Here is a 17,999-nt window from a genome sequence, read left to right on the forward strand (position 1 = left end):
CCGATGGTTGAGGTCCTGGGGTATTCCAGCCTGACGGTTGATTGGACCCATAGAATGCTGTTCATTGTTGTATGTGTATGGTTATGTGTGTTCGGGTATTTTGGGGGAACTCACTAAGCTTTCGAGCTTACGGTTTTCAGTTTATTGTTTCAGGTACATCAGGTGATCGTGGAAAGTCAAAGGCGTGATCGTACCGCTCCTCATATCTCATGATTTTGTGATTTGGTTATGGGGATACTCTGATGTTTAAACTATTTTGAAAACAAGTTGTAATAACTTAATGGTTTTTGAATAGGTTAAAATGTTTTAAATTGGCCTGAATTCTATGGTCGTTACATTTGGTTAGCACAATATTTCCACAAATATGGCTCATCCCAAACGTACCTCTTGGATTCTTTCTTGATCTTGTCTTTTTGTCATCGAGTCAAATCTTATGGAAATTGATTTGTGACGATGTAGTTCACAATATCGGCATACCATGGGGCAACGTTTGCTGAAAATAGGTTCTCATCGGGAAATGCATCATGAATGGGAGTCGAGTCATCGGGAGAAACAATCCTGCTAAGATGATCATCTACAAGGTTTGACTTTCCGCTCTTGTCCTTGATTTCAATATCAAACTCTTTCAAAAGTAATACCCATCGAATGAGTCTAGGCTTCGAATCATTCTTTGCAAGTAGGTACCTAATAGCTTCATGATCAGAATACACAATTACTTTAGAACCTAACAAATATTGACAAAAATTTTCCAAAGCAAAAACAATAGATAACAATTCTTTCTCAGTTGTCGAGTAATTGGCTTGTGCACTGTCAAGTGTTTTTGAGGCAAAATAAATGACATGAGGAACTCAATCTTCTCTTTGTCCCAACACTGCACCAACTGCATGATTTCTAGCATCACACATGATTTCAAAAAGAAAACTCCAATCCGGTGATTGAAGTATTGGTGCTGAGATTAACAACTCCTTCAACTGATCAAAAACTTGCTTGCACTCTTTGGAAAATTTGAATTCTGCATCCTTTTGTAAGAGCTCACACATGGGACAAGATATCTTGGAAAAATCTTTAATGAATCTTCTATAAAATCCTGCTTTGTCTACCTCTAGACTTAAGTGGGATAAGGTAAAGATTTAATGACATCTATTTTTGCTTTGTCTACCTCTAGACCCTTAGAAGACACAATATGACCCAGTATGAGACCTTTATCAACCATAAAATGACACTTTTCATAATTCAAAACAAGATTGGTCTCAATACATCTGTGCAAAATGTTTTTCAAATTACCCAAACATTCATGAAAAGAATTACCATATACAGTGAAAACGTCCATAAACAATTCAATTATTTCCTCAACATACTCCGAAAATATGCTTACCATGCACCTTTGAAAAGTGGCGGGAGCATTGCAAAGTCCAAAAGGCATTCGCCTATATGAAAATGTTCCGAACGGACATGTGAAAGTGGTTTTTTTTATCTTCGGGTGGTACGGGTATTTGATGGAAACCGGAATACCCATCCAAGCAACAATGGTGAGTTTTTCCCGCTAACCTTTCCAACATTTGGTCATAGAAGGCAAGTGGGAAATGGTCTTTCTGGGCTGATGAATTGAGTCTTTTATAATCAATACACACTCTCCACCCGTTTTGCACACGAGTGGGGACTAATTCACCTTGGTCATTCTTTGTAACGGTAATACCTGTCTTCTTTGGTACAACTTGGACCGGGCTTACCCACTTGCTATCCGATATAGGATAGATCATCCCCGAATTCAACAACTTCAAAATATCTTTCTTCACAACCTCCATCATTGGAGGATTCAAACGTCTTTGAGCTTCTCGAGGGCGCTTGTAATCTTCTTCAATAAGGATCTTGTGCATGCAAAGTGAAGGACTTAGCCCTTTGATGTCGGCTATAGTCCACCCAATAGCTTCCTTATACTCATTTAAGGTGGTGACAAGCTCTTCTTCTTCTTTTGTTGATACCTTTCTGGAGATGATCACTGGTATACGCATATATGTGATGCTCGGGTAAAGTCTTGAGTTCCAATTCTGGTGCCTGCACAATAGAAGGAACTAGTTGATGGGTTTTGAGCATTCTAACACTCCTATGTTGTACATGCAACCCTAGAAACCTTGGATCTATGTTTGACTAAGATACATGCAAATAATTATTTTTCCAAGGTTCTTATCCTAACTAGCATGGCATGGGGGACTTGAATCAAATAAAACTAGTAGAATTACTTACCTTGTAGTAGTAGTTGATTGCTTGGAGTTTGAGAGCGTAGCACCAATAATGTGGATGCCTCAAATGGAAGTCACAAATCACCACAAACTTGGAAACTTGAGAGAATAGTCACAAACTTCTTGAAATCGGCCCTCTTAGTTTACACACATCAACTAGTGTTATTTCAAGAACCAAAGCCTCCTTTATATAGTGTGGTGGATTAGGGTTACATCCATGTAAACCCTAATACCCATGTCTTTTCATTTCCATGAGATCCATGGGTTAAAGCTCCATGGAGTATCCATGGACTTTCCATGCAAGCCTAGCCCATTCCAAATAAGCATTAGCCCACACTATATAAATACAAGAACCCATATTTAATTAGTCATACTTTTGATCTCTAAATTAATTCTAAATTAATTATAGATCAACACTAATAAAATAATATGATTTTATATTAATATATTAGAACTTATAATATATTAATAAATCATAACTTATACTATTCTCAAAAGATTATCCGTAAATTGTTCGGGTGAAGTGCAACCCAAATGGACCATGCCGGGTCGGGTCAAGTACATACCAAATATAGTTATGGACTTAGACACTATCTCCAACAGTCTCCCACTTGGATAAGTCTAATAACTATAGTTGCAAGTATGACTTCAGGAACCGATCAGCAATCGTAGCTCTTAAAACTCTGTTGAACTATGAAGCGCCATTTTAGATAAGTGATCATATAATCCTCTGTTCTAGATATCAGCCGGACAAATACATGGAACATGGTCTTGCTTATTGTCCAGCATTTGTTTCCCAATTTCCGATTTGTTTGACATAGAACTTAACTGAACACATCAATTTAGTTCTGACCGGGCCCGGTACAAAGGTCAAAACAAAATCATCGAGGGGCCCAGATATCGCTTCTAATTCTAGAAGGAACAGATAAACTTCGACTCATATGTTTTCTCTACTACTTGTTGAATTACACACAAAAGCACGGTTTATAACACCGAGTTACCAATACATTTTCGTGCAATCAATGCATAACCAACTCATAGGCAACAAATCTTATCTCTAGGTTTGAAGACTTATATGATATTACCGTCTCACGATCACTCGAGATCAATTCCATGAAGTGATACAAGTGAGCGTGGGTTGAATCCAATACTCAGAACTTATGAGCACTCATGAGTGTTGTAGCCCCGCTTTGTCTAACATCTTAGACCTCTACAAGCCAACCCATGATAGTCTTGATTCATATCTACTTCCAACATATGACCGACTGTGGAGAGTTTGAATAATATGATATAAACCATAACATCATTATTCTGGAAGTCAAAACATGCAAAAAGAAATAATAGTAAACGATTGACAAGAGATAGCAACACTTTACTCATAAATAACAGCTTTTATTTATCATCATGTCAATTACATTTTACAAATTTCAAGATTATCTAACTACTAAAATGAATATCATCCTTCAACCCTATGCTCCGAGCATGCTGGAGATGCTTAGCCCGAGTCAGTCCCTTCGTGAGGGGATCTGCTGGGTTCTCATCCGATGATACCCTCTTTGCCACGAGGATTCCTTCTTCTATTCGATGTCTGATGAAGTGATATTTTCTGTCAATGTGTCTAGATCTCCCATGATCTCTTGGTTCCTTGGCTAAGGCAACCGCACTATTGCTGTCACAGAAAATCTCCATTGGCTCCTTTATAGCTGGTACAACTCCAAGGTCTCCGATGAAGTTCTTTACCCATATAGCCTCCTTTGTTGCCTCGTTTGCTGCTATATACTCTGATTCACAAGTGGAATCAGCCACTGTCTCCTGCTTGGAACTTTTCCAAGTAATTGCCCCTCCGTTTAGAGTAAAGACCCAGCCCGACTGAGAGCGGAAATTATCCCTGTCAATCTGAAAGCTAGCATCACTGTACCCTACAACTCTCAAGTCCTTACTGCCACCGAGGGTAAGGACCCAGTCCTTAGTCCTCCGTAGGTACTTGAGGATATTCTTTACCGCAGTCTAGTGTGCCTTGCCAGGGTTCCCCTGATACCTGCTAACCATGCTCAAAGCAAAGGCTACATCAGGTCGAGTACACGTCATAGCATACATGATCGATCCTACAGCTGAAGCATAAGGTATTCGACTCATTTCTGCTATCTCAGCCTCAGTACTAGGGCTTTGTGTCTTACTCAATCTGGCGTTACTCTGGATGGGTAACTCTCCTTTCTTGGAGTTATGCATGTTGAACCTTTTCAACACTTTGTCCACATAGGTGCTTTGACTAAGTCCAATTAGTCTTTTACTCCTGTTTCTCAAAATCCTTATCCCTAGGATATAGGCAGCTTCTCCAAGGTCCTTCATAGCGAAACACTTCCCAAGCCAGGACTTTATTTCCTGCAGGGTTGGGATGTCATTTCCTATGAGTAGTATGTCATCCACATACAGTACCAAAAAGCTGACTATACTCCCACTAGCCTTGATATAGACACAAGATTCATCTTTACTCCTTGAAAAGCCAAATTCTTTGACTTTCTCATCAAAGCAAAGATTCCATCTGCGAGGTGCCTGTTTTAATCCATAAATGGATTTCTCGAGCTTACACACTCTACTGGGGTACTTTGTACTGACAAAACCCTCTGGCTGAACCATGTAAACATCTTCAGCCAACTTTCCATTAAGGAAAGCGGTTTTGACATCCATTTGCCATATTTCATAATCATGAAATGCAGCAATGGCTAACAGAACCCTAATAGACTTAATCTTGGCCACTGGTGAAAAGGTCTCATCATAATCAACTCCCGGAGTTTGGGAATAACCCTTTGCAACCAGTCGTGCCTTATAAGTGTGTACATTACCATCCATGTCGGTCTTCTTCTTGAAGATCCATTTGCACCCAACTATCTTACGATCAGGTACATTGTCAACCAAGTTCCAAACTTGATTGTCATACATGGACTGTATCTCGCTATCCATAGCCTCTTTCCATTTAGCAGCCTCAGGGCCTGCCATGGCTTCCGTGTAGCTGTTAGGCTCATCCAGATTTACCAGTGTGTTATTACTGATAAGTGTCTCACCTTCTGCAGTAATATGAAAACCATAATAATGCTCAGGTGCATTCCTAACTCTGGTGAAACGCCTCAGAGGTATAGAATCTTCAGTCGGCTCAACAGGAGTTTCCTCCTCAGGTTGAGGGCTAGGGTTTGAGGTTCCTTCACCACTTGACTCTTGAATTTCCTCAAGGTCAATTTGCCTCCCACTGTCTCCTTGACTCATGAATTCTCTCTCTCGAAAGAATCCTCTTCTTGCTACAAAGACCACATTATCACTGGGTATGTAGAAGATGTAACCAAAGGATTTCTGTGGGTAGCCAATGAAAATACACCTTTCGCTTCGGGGTTCGAGCTTATTGTGAGTCTCACGTCTCACGAAAGCCTCGCAACCCCAAATCTTGATGTGGTCTAGATTGGGAACTTTTCCAGTCCACAACTCGTGAGGTGTTTTGGCAACCTTCTTTGTAGGGACTAGATTAAGGATATGGGCGGCAGTCTCTAAGGCATACCCCCAAAATAAGATTGGTAGCGAAGCTCGACTCATCATGGAACGAACCATGTCCAACAAGGTCTGATTGCGCCTCTCAGCTACACCATTCAACTATGGTGTCCTAGGAGGTGTCAATTGTGAGACAATCCCACATTCCTTAAGATAGTCAAGGAACTCAGTACTAAGATACTCACCACCACGATCGGATCGAAGCATCTTAATGTTCCTGCCCAACTGATTCTCCACTTCTTGCTTAAACTCTTTGAATGTCTCAAAGGTTTCTGACTTATGCTTGATTAGGTAGACATATCCATATCTACTAAAATCATCAGTAAAAGTCACATAGAACCGATTAGCATCTCTTGTGGCGGTTCTGAAGGGTCCACACACATCCGTGTGTATGAGGTCCAACAAACCTTCACCCCTAGCACAAGTGCCAGTAAAAGGTGACTTTGTCATTTTACCAAGCAAACAAGATTCACAACTATCATCTGACTTTAGGTCAAATGACTCCAAGACTCCATCCTTTTGGAGTTGGCCTATGCGTTTCTTTCTTACATGTCCAAGACGACAATGCCATAAGGATGCTTTATCTAAGCTAGTGGAAGAGTTAATACACAATACATTATTTCCTAGATTATCTACAACAGATACAGTTTCATACACGCCATCACAAGGTAATGCTTTAAAATAGAGAACATTATTAAAGAAAGCATCAATACTACCATTATTATTATCAAAATAAAAGGTAAAACCTTGTATATACAATGCATGAAAGGAAATAACATTTCTTGCCATTTATGGCGAATAATAACATTTATTCAAATCTAATGTAAACCCACTATTTAGCACTAAGGAGTAAACTCCTATCTTGGTGACAGGTGAAGCTATCCTGTTTCCCATGATCAAGTTTATCTTTCCCTGCTCCACATTCTCACTTCTTTTTAGTCCCCGCAAATCACAACATATGTGAATACCACAACCTGTATCAAGGACCCAAGACTTAGAATGAGGTGAGTTATTAGACAATATAGTGTATATACCTGCATGGTTGGGTTTTACTTTCCCATCCTTCAAATCTTGCTGCTACTTTGGGCAGTTTCGCTTCCAGTGCGACTTTTCATGGCAATAGAAGCATTCAGCCTCATTAGGGTTAGCAGAAGGAGTGACAAAACCTTTCTTGGTTTTGCTTGAAGAGGAGCCTTCAAGGGTCTTACCCTTGGTACCCTTAGAAGGGTTCTTTCTCTTCTTCCCTTTGCCATGCCCGATTGCCAAGACATTGGCCGCAGTTGGAGTAGGAGTAGGAGTAGTAACAACCGACTTACCCTTTAGACCACTTTCGGCGGTCTTCAAGAGTCCTTGAAGTTTGCTGAGGGTGACTTCTTCCTTGTTCATGTGATATCTCATGCGGAATTGATCATAACACGATGGCAAGGAGTGCAAAATGATGTCTATTGCTAACTCCTCAGGGAAGTTCACATTCAGCTTCAGTAAACGGTCCACATACCTTTGCATTTCCTGCATGTGGCCCGTGATGGGTTCACCATCCTTCATTTGGGTTGTCATCATGGAGGAGATTATTTCATATCGCTCTTGACGAGCACTTTGATGGTAGCGGTCCATCAAGTCCTGGTGCATCTCAAAAGGACAATAGTCCTCATAGGACTTTTGGAGCTCGGCTGTCATGGTGGCCATCATGATACATGCCACTTTTGTAGCATCTCTTCCATATACCTCATATTCAGCAAGCTCTTCAGGAGTAGCAGTTGGCTCGGGTACCTTCAGCTCCTTGTCGAGAACATATTCTTTGTTCTCATACCGAGTGACCATCCTGATGTTTCTGATTCAATCTGTAAAGTTGGACCCATCAAAGATGACTCTCCCACAAAGATTCATGAGAGAGAAGGAGCTAGTAGGGTTTGAGCCAGAAACATTGTTATTGGAAGACATCTGAAAAGAAGAGGGAATAGATTAGATTAGATATAGAGATAGTCCTTAACAAAACACCCAAATGTAAAATTAAGGCTAGAACCCAACACAATATTTTATAACTTAGAAGAGGGATGCCGTAATCTAAGCTATAAGATATTTGAAGGTAGGTGAATGACGATTCACCAATTTCCACCATGAAAAACGAAATATTTAATTAGGTTTTAATTGGTTTAGAAACTCCTAGATTCTTTGAGATTCATTGAACTTTCTTCAATGGCATGTTTCAATCTCGAGTGTGCCCTTCAAGTTTTGTGACTGGGATGCCGAGGATCACAAAACAAGGTGTGAAGTAACCATGCAAATTACTTGGTACCCTTAATGTATTACCCCTCAATCGATGTGCCGGTTAACCACACACGCTCCATCGATACTATGATAAACATTAAGTCACCCTTTACCTACCTTGTTAAGTTCAATTTAGTGTGCCGGTTAACCACACACGCTCCACCAACGACTTAAACAATGTGTAAAGTGTAATTTCATGGATTAGCACCTTATTCACATTTTCCTAAAATAACTAAGATTGGGAATTCAATAAGGTTTAGTTACTTTAGTATTATCATTATACTTTTACTGAGAATTTATAAGTCCTTTTCCTACCCGTTCGGCTAACGACCCTCCACCGATCAAGGAAGCGGTGGGTGAGAGTGGACACCCATTAAGTTGCCATTTTATAGGCAACAACCTTATACCCCCTTATAGACCGGCTTCGTGAATGAGGCGTACTAGCGATAAGATGACTTGATCTTATACATATATAAATATTATTAAACTTATAATATTATAAAGTATAACGGTTGAATTTTAACTTTTAAAATTCTAGGGGTTGGAACTAAAGTTTTTAATATGACTTTACATGTTCCAAAACTTGAGGGCAAGTTTTGTTAACTTTCAAAACTTTTCATTTCTCATAACTTATGAGTTAATGGTTATTAAAAATGAAGACTCTTCATTTTTTGTAACCTATGTGTTCTTTTAATGGTTATTTATAAATGTGACTTTTGGTTATCCATAACTTAAGAACTAGTTATAGACTCCATTAAAACACATAAAGATCAAGAATTAATCTAATCAATTATTAGCACATAATTTCTATGATCTTCTAAACTCATATGTTTATGAATGTTCATATCAAAAATTTCAAGAATCGTAAGTACATATACAAAACTTGAAATTTTGATACGAGCTTTTGAACAAAACTTCGATTTTCAAGTTTTTTTTTTTTTTTTTTGCATCAAGTATCAAATAAACAAACCACGCTCTGATACCACTGATGGATTTTCAGCATTCTGACACTCCTATGGTGTACATGCAACCCTAGAAACCTTGGATCTATGTTTGACTAAGATACATGCAAATAATTATTTTTCCAAGGTTCTTATCCTAACTAGCATGGCATGGAGTACTTGAATCAAATAAAACTAGTAGAATTACTTACCTTGTAGTAGTAGTTGATTGCTTGGAGTTTGAGAGCCTAGCACCAATAATGTGGATGCCTCAAATGGAAGTCACAAATCACCACAAACTTGGAAACTTGAGAGAATAGTCACAAACTTCTTGAAATCAGCCCTCTTAGTTTACACACATCAACAAGTGCAATTTCAAGAACCAAAGCCTCCTTTATATAGTGTGGTGGATTAGGGTTACATCCATGTAAACCCTAATACCCATGTCTTTTCATTTCCATGAGATCCATGGGTTAAAGCTCCATGGAGTATCCATGGACTTTCCATGCAAGCCTAGCCCATTCCAAATAAGCATTAGCCCACACTATATAAATACAAGAGCCCATATTTAATTAGTCATACTTTTGATCTCTAAATTAATTCTAGATTAATTATAGATCAATACTAATTAAATAATATGATTTTATATTAATATATTAGGACTTATAATATATTAATAAATCATAACTTATACTATTCTCAAACGATTATCCATAAATTGCTCGGGTGAAGTGCAACCCAAATGGACCATGCCGGGTCGGGTCAAGTACATACCAAATATAGTTATGGACTTAGACACTATATCCAACAGTTATAGCATCCTAAAATACTCCTATAGTATTTTAATCCTTATTTTTGGCTCTAGAACTCCTCTAGTATCTAGGTAAGTTTTAGACTTGCTGTAACACCATAGTCACTCCCAAGCACATGTTGGTCATGTCTCGAATGAATATAGTTGATCATGCTATATTTATCCTAGACATGATTACATAACTGCCCAGGTTTAACCGCAGTGTTCAACATCCAAAATACTTTTGTTTTGTTCTACTCATGATATTGTTTCCGGTACTCGGGTATACTTGTATACTCTTTGTAAAAATATTTATATTTTAAAAGTATACTTTTAGTTCAGAGCACTTCATCCCCTTAGTGTTTATAGTTGTATGCCATGTAAGGTTCAGTATACTTAGTTCACCATAAACAATAGCTCTGATACCAATCTGTCACACCCTAGAACCGATGGCGGAAATGTTCCGGGGCGGAGTGACGTCATGCGTAGTATCACAACAGTTGTATCATAGTAAGCAAAGTAAACACAACCATTACATTATAATATGAATATTTACATTGTTCAACAACATGGTTTATACATAGCATTATATAACAAAAGTAAAAGACGTGACTCCAAAATGCTCCGTCTTCTCCAAAAGTTGGCAAGAGTACCCGTCTATTGTTGCCCTGAGAATACAAGCAGTTTTAAAAATATCAGCATAAAGCTGGTGAGTTCATAAGCGTTTAGTTCTGGTGAAAGAAATGTTTCTTTGATCCTTTGAAAAGTGTTTCTCAAGAAAATCCTATATTTTCTTATGAAAGATGTTTGATTATCCATATGTTAAACAGCCTGTTTACGAAAGGTCGAGTTATCCCAGGAAAATCCTATATTTTCCTTAAAAGTTGATAGTTGGTTTTCTATTCTGGAAAGAGGTGTACAAGTATCTACCATACTTGTATCGTTAGATGTAGTTTCCTTGAAAAACCTTGTTTGCTCTCTGTGAGATGTATTAGCCTTATTACATAAATAAAACTAATAAAATAGGTAGTGAACTAGATCCTAAGGGTATTATCAATTCCCTCTAGTAATCAAATCGGTTATTACTTTGAGGTTAGTTCACTTATTTCATTATTACAAAAGTAAATTTTTGCTATCTAAGTTGTGAGTGTCATAACCGTACTTAGACTGGATAAGGCACGTAACGGGGCCAGTATCTTTTTATGACTTTGTCACCCCTGAACCTAATGGTCCCGTTATAGCTAGCAGCGAAGGTGCGGGATAGTCAGTCCCACATAGATCTATACACAATAGTCACGCTCTCCCCCCAAGAGATTCTGGTTACAAGGGTGAGTCCTACACTCTCGTATCCGGTGGAGTGTTACCAAGGACGTGTCTCAAAACTTAGCCTAACAAATTTACGAGTAATAATACTGAAAATCTTGTTTATATTTTGTATGAATCCTTTGCAAAATATCACATTTTATGACAAGATTCACAAGTTCCTTTTGATTCTGTAAAACTGGTAATGAAATCCCCAAACTATACTTATTATAGTTTGATTGATAAGTTATGTTTATGAACTATTCGGAAAAATATGCAATTATGTTTAGAAAACGTCCCTTATGCTCCGCATATTACAAAAGGGATAAAGTATCTAAATGTTTAACGTAAAACCATTGTAATTGCATCAGTTTTTAAGTTGCGAAAACCTTTATGTTTGGCTTGTGTTCCCCCCCTGAAAACGTTATAAAAACTTATAAAAGTGTAGGGGTATGAACTCACTGTTTGACGTAGGATCTGGGTGTATGATTGGTTACGATTGCTGGGTGTCAACCGATGTTTCGTACGCAAGTGGATCCTATTAACATGTGATAACACATATGTGTGTTAGAAATTGGTTGTTTCATGACTAAACATGACGGGAAACCACCCTAAAGACTTGGAAATGTTTGTCGGGACCCTATATGATCAAACAAGGGAGGTGTACGGCCAAAAGGGTGTGTGTGCGGCTAGGGTGTGCGGTCAGCATGTGTGTGCGGTTGCACACAGGAGTGTGCGGCCGTACAGAGGGTGTGTGCGGCCATACACAAGAGTGTGCGGTCGTACACTCCTCATTTGTGCCCGAAATGTCGATTTTTAGATTTTCTAGTGCTAATACCAAGTCCTACTAGTGAATGAAGGCCAAACTCTTCACTTTGGAGAGCTTTAAGGTGTGTATGGCCACCTTATGAAGGTGTGCGGTCGTACACCTTCAAAGGATGAAGAACACGAAGAACACTATGAGTTTTAGGCTTAGATTCAGGTGTCTTACCATTATAACAAGTTGAATGATGGAGTAATTCACGTTCTTGAGGCCCTTAGAGTGTTCTTGGATGAAGTTTTTAGAGAGAGAAAGTAGAAAGAGAAAGTAGAGTGCATCCAAATGAAAAGAATGAGTGAAGGGGGTCACCTTATATATATATATATAAGGGTGAGTGTGCGGCTGGAGGGTGGGTGTGCGGCCGCACACCCATGTGTGCGGCCGTACACACCTCCCAAGAGGGTGTATGGCCCGGTTTAGCCTCTATACGACTTGTTGACTGATTTCTAATCTCCACCTTGGTTGTACTCAAGCTTAGAACACTTAAACGGACCCTTAAACGGTGATAAAAGGTGACGGATTCGAGTTTAACCTTGATAGAAGTTTCGGGTTGTCACAATAGTTTTCGTTCATGAATAACTTTTTAATAACTTCCCTCCATGCTTTTTCATTCATTCTAGGTGGGGGTGTTTCTTTGCCGTTGCCACATCATTGTAGCCTCCAACTCCGATAAAATTCTTTTTCACCTTCGATTTGCGGCGCCTGTAACTTGCTTTGAAATTCGCATCAATTCTTTGCACAATGCCATTCCAATGAGGCGTGTCATGGAAAGAATCTATATCAAAATAATTCTACAAAAAGAAAACGAAAGGATTATAAAACATCTCAAAAATATAAAGTTGTAATACTAATAAAACAAATAAATTTTTATACTTACATGCAAGGTGGGATAGATTTTTCTTTTATAATCTTTAGGGACATCATCTCAACTCAGATAGTGAAATGGGACATTCGTTGCAACCACATTCGAGACCAAGCGTATATAAACCTGATAGTTATCTCCAACGACCTTATATAGTCTCCCCGTGATATCAAACTCTAAGGGAATTGGTTTCTTCTTCTTAAGTCTAAACCGTTCATACAAATTCAAATTTTTTCCAAAAGTTCTCTTTGGTGTTGCTACATTGATACATGTAATTAAAAAGTTAGTAAGTTAAAAAGTTATTGAATATAATGACACATTTAATTAGAACAAGTTACTTACATAACTCACAAGCTCTGGGGATTGTATGCGACTGTCTTGGAGGTTCACCCCACCATCTCCACCGTGTCATCTCGCAACATGTACTGACATTCTGTTGAAATAAATAATAAACATAATTTAAACAAAACATTATAGGCAAGAATTTTAACATGTAACAATCATCTAACAAAGATACAAAAAAATGATAATACATTTAATCATAATCATCACTGGAATAATATGCATCTATAGACTCATCATCACTATCATTATTTTCATCAACAATTTCATCTTCTGAAGGGTAGCAATCACTGTGTTCTTCATCATCAACAATCAAATTATCATCCTCTGTGATAGGAGCATCACTTGATTCACAAACTTCACCTAAAGTTGTTTGCATAGGCAAGTAGCCTAAATCGGCAACCACGTTACAATGAAAGGTTTGATCGTCCACAATAGGGGCGTCACATCTCTCAATAACCACACTTGAGTCATCAACATCACCTATGTCAACATCCAAGTTATAATCAGATGATTGAGTGTCATGCAAGACATCTACATCCATACTTGGGTGATCCCACAATTTTCTATAGTGAACGTCTTCTACAACCCTCCAACTATTGGTGTTTCGTGAAGGATCTTTAAGATAAAATACTTGTTTTGCGTGTGTGGCTAAAATGTGTTGTTGGTCGTCGTACCATGAATTACCAACATACCATTCACGACCGATGATACCATTTTCATTAACTAATCGTCCCCTCCCCATTGTGTTGAACCATTTACCACGAAATAGAACTGTAACAACGTAAAGCACGAGGTACCTGTAACAACTAATCATGAAACACATATCCAAAAACTGTATATATAACAATTCCAGGATCCTCTCAAAACATAACTCAATCTCTGATGTGTGTACAATCAAGTCGGCACCTTCCCGTGATCCTGAGAAGTACCTGAAACACATAACACATAACACGGTAAGGACGAAGCTTAGTGAGTTCCCCAAAATACCACACATTTCTCATTAGCCCCTCATGGCTATACTCAGATAAGACCCTCCGGTGAATGTGTCTCAGTGAGACCCTCTGGTCCCACAACTTAGTTGGACCCTCCGGTCCCTCAACTCGACAACTCAATATAATACACAACATATATATCACAGATACAATAAGCATGATATCTCAATACACAGTATATACACATAAGACCCTCCGGTCACACACAGATTACCACTCAAGGTAAGTATAGTGAGAAGACTAACCTCGTAAGAACTCGGATAATCTCGAACTCGTATCACCGGTCTAGCCTCCGCCTAACACAACGATAATTATCCCTAATTAATAACGACTCTTACTGAAGCTAAACTAACCCTTCTACAAACTCACAGAAGGGTAAAAGACCATTTTACCCCTCCATGGGCTTAATAGTCCACAAATTGACCAAAACCTAAAAGTCAACGGCAGGGAGTACGCTGCGCGTACCCGCTCTCTATGTTGGGCGTACTCGGCTGCCATGTAGGCATCGGGGATGCTGGACCCTACGTTGTGCGTACTAGGATTACGCCCAGCGTACGTCCCAGTTTCACTCTTCTCACTCATTTGGTCTTAATCAGTTAGTACCTTGGCTCATATCACATATCTGGACTCCCTAATAGCTCTTACTCCATATAGTTAGTGACTTTAAGCCTTTGCATGGTTGATATGGTCACAAACACACAAAACACTCACTCTCTTAAATCAAAAAGCTCATATCTCATGCATGGCTTGATTCCAACGACCAAGATTGGATTTTTATGACATTACACCACTAATTACACTCAAAGGGGTTGATCATAGTCTCTGGAGCTCAATATCTCATTAAATCTCCAACTTTTGGGACAAAAACCCTAAAATGCTCTACTATGATGCATAAAACAAAAGAGTGAGAAAGCTAGAAGCTTTATACCTCTATGTGAAGCTCCCAACACAGATATGCTCAGATCCAAGGGCCTGGACTCTCACTCCTTCTTCTCCAAAGCTTCTTCTTCACTTCAAATGCACTCACAAGCTCACAAGCTTGATTGTACATACAAAGACTCTCAAAGGCTCTCAAATGCACTCTCTAAGACTCTCTGGTCCTAGTACGCCCAGCGTACTAGGTGGGTTCCGCGTCAAATGCACGCATATGAGTATGCTGAGCGTACACTCGCGTACGCCCCGCGTACTCATTCACCACCTTTTCTCAATAAAGGGCTAAAATGGACAAGTACTCAAAAGGTCACGGTTTACAAGGTATACCTGAACTTGGGATGTTACAAGAATAACTGAATAATCACTTAAATAATTCAATTGTATGATATCCTCCAGTTGACCATAAAATGTTGTACCATCTTCTCCAAATGAAACAATACCACCATTTTGAGTAGTACGTCAGAGATCACGACTATGTACCACAAATCTAACACCATTGACTATGCAACCAATGTAAGAATATGCATTCAACGGACCATGTGCCAAAGCTTTTAAATCGTTGGTACAATCTGGGGACAATTTATTTTTGTAGACGATAAACCACGAGAAAAATATAAGATTGACACTTTAAATGATAATATATTTTAGATTTATATGTAATATATGCAAATAATGTTTTTACCTTATGACTGAACCATGAGGGAAATTTCATTGTTACATCTTTTTTAGGATATTTAGATTCAAATTTGTTGTAGGTGGGAGAAATGGTTCATATTTGTAACACCCAAAAATTTCAAACAAATTTAAACTTTTAAAACATGTCAAGTTCATCAAAACCTTACAACTTTGTTTTCAAAATATTATTTATCAGAGTATTCCCAGAAACATAAACATAATATGAGGAGCTGTACGATCATGCCTTCGCCTTGCCGCGATCCCCTGATGTACCTGAAACAATAAACTGAAACTGTAAGCCGAAAGCTTAGTGAGTTACCCCCAAAATACCGATACACATACAGTCCACATAACCATATCAGTAATAACATATCATAACAAACTGAAACAGCATACAATGGTCCACAGCTTTACGAGCTGGATTACCCCTGGGCCCTCAGTACGAGTCTGGAATGCCTACCGGGCCCTCAGCTCGTATCTGGAATGCCATCGAGCCCTCAGTACAAGTTTGGAATGCCTACCGGGCCCTCAGCTCGTATCTGGAATGCTCTCGAGTCCTCAGTATGAGTCTAGAATGCCTACCGGGCCCTCAGCTCATATCTGGAATACTCTAGGGTTTGTTGGCTACCGCACGGAGCAGTACAACCTCAACCCATCCCACATAACATGTAAATATAACATAACTACTGAGCATGCAATAATCATATAACATCATAGGTAGTCCTACACATCCACCTAACTGGAATAACCACTAACATGCAACACTAACTCATACTCAACATCCAATACTGCTAGGATGACACATCCAATGGGCCGGCCTTGGTGCCTTAGACCCCTTAGTATAGTGAGGATAACTCACCTTGCGACTGTCGTCTGAAACTAGAAAGCTCAACTCCCGGATCACCAACACGAACTCCACCACCTATAGTTACCATAAAACCCTTTTTTCATAAATCTCCAAATTACCAGAATACCCTCAGAAGTCAACTGGTCAACCCTTGGTCCAAGTAAAAGTCCACAGTCAAAGTCAACAGTCCATGTTGACTCGACTCGTCGAGTGCAGTTCACCGACTCGTCGAGTCCTTCCTGAACTCAAGAAGTCGTGAAATCCTTGATTGGCTCGTCAAGTTCCCCTTTAACTCGCCGAGTTCATACGTGTCCAACAATTGGGAGAAACCCTAGCCGACTCGCCGAGTCTCCGAACGATTCGCCGAGTTCAAGGCAATCTTCAACGGACTCGCCGAGTTGTTCATCCAACTCGTCGAGTTCATGGCCATCTTCAACGGGCTCGCCGAGTAGTTCATCCAACTCGTCGAGTCCTTGCAGACCTTCATCCATGCAGACGCTTTTTAAGCGATGGCAAGGTTCCAGATTACAGATCCAAGCTTCTAAGGCATGTTTATCACGTAAAGTTGCAAACTTTACGCACATGCAAGGCTCTAAAGGCCCTGAATGACCAATCTAAGCTTCCAATGGAGCTTTACACTTTGGAAAAGTCTCATTCTTGCACAAGCTGGAAACTTTATGGACTAAGAAGCCCAAGGGAGCTCAGTTCTGAAGTTACAACTTCAGATCTTAGCTTGCACACAAGAATAGTTTCCAATCATACCATGAAAACCCTATAATTTGTCCAAAGAGGGGATCTAGAATGAAATGAGGTCAGGGTAATGATTTATACCTTCCAGAAGATGCCCAATAAAGTAGATTTCAGATCCCACAAGCTCCTTGCTTCTGAATACTTGCTCTCCAAGCTCCATTCTCCACAAAATCCTCTTCCAAGCTCAAAAATACACAAATGGAACACACACACTCGATTAGGGTTTGAGAGGGACAAGAATCAGTAAAGGGGAGGCTGGGGGAGGCCAATGATCCTTTAAATAGGGTGCAAAACCCCGAGATTTAGGGTTTCATCTGCCAGCTCCTACTCGTCGAGTCCCTTCTTGGACTCGGCGAGTAGGTCATTAAAATACGTGGACCAACCCGCTGCTACTCGATGAGTAGGGCAATCAACTCATCGAGTAGCCCTTGAAATCAAGAACTCACACATTAAATCAATAGCTGAGAATCGGGGCGTTACAATTCTCCCCCACTTGAACTAGACTTCGTCCTCGAAGTCTGCTGCAGTGAATAACTCCGCGTAATGCTCCCGCATTTCAGCCTCCGTCTCCCACGTCCACTCCGACCCCCTCCGATGCTCCCACTGTACCTTCACCAAAGGTATCTCCTTATTCGTCAGAATCTTCATCTTTTTATACAGTATGGCCACATGCCTCTCTACATAATTTAGGCGCTCA

The 17,999-nt window shown here is 39.5% G+C and overlaps 1 protein-coding gene across 1 annotated transcript; it reads right to left on the reverse strand.

Moving 5' to 3' along the window:
• Window positions 1-431: 431 nt before the first annotated feature.
• Window positions 432-2,012, reverse strand: LOC145129742 (uncharacterized). Its single transcript, XM_079064531.1, has 3 exons — window positions 1,549-2,012; window positions 1,201-1,259; window positions 432-724 (listed from the first exon to the last, which is right to left on the reverse strand). The coding sequence occupies exons 1-3, from the start codon at window positions 2,010-2,012 to the stop codon at window positions 432-434; spliced, it is 816 nt and encodes a 271-aa protein (XP_078920657.1).
• Window positions 2,013-17,999: the final 15,987 nt, after the last annotated feature.

The sequence above is a fragment of the Lactuca virosa genome, chromosome 1 (genome assembly GCF_052849685.1).
Source record: "Lactuca virosa cultivar CGN04683 chromosome 1, Lactuca_virosa_CGN04683_v6, whole genome shotgun sequence".
Lineage (NCBI taxonomy): Eukaryota > Viridiplantae > Streptophyta > Magnoliopsida > Asterales > Asteraceae > Lactuca > Lactuca virosa.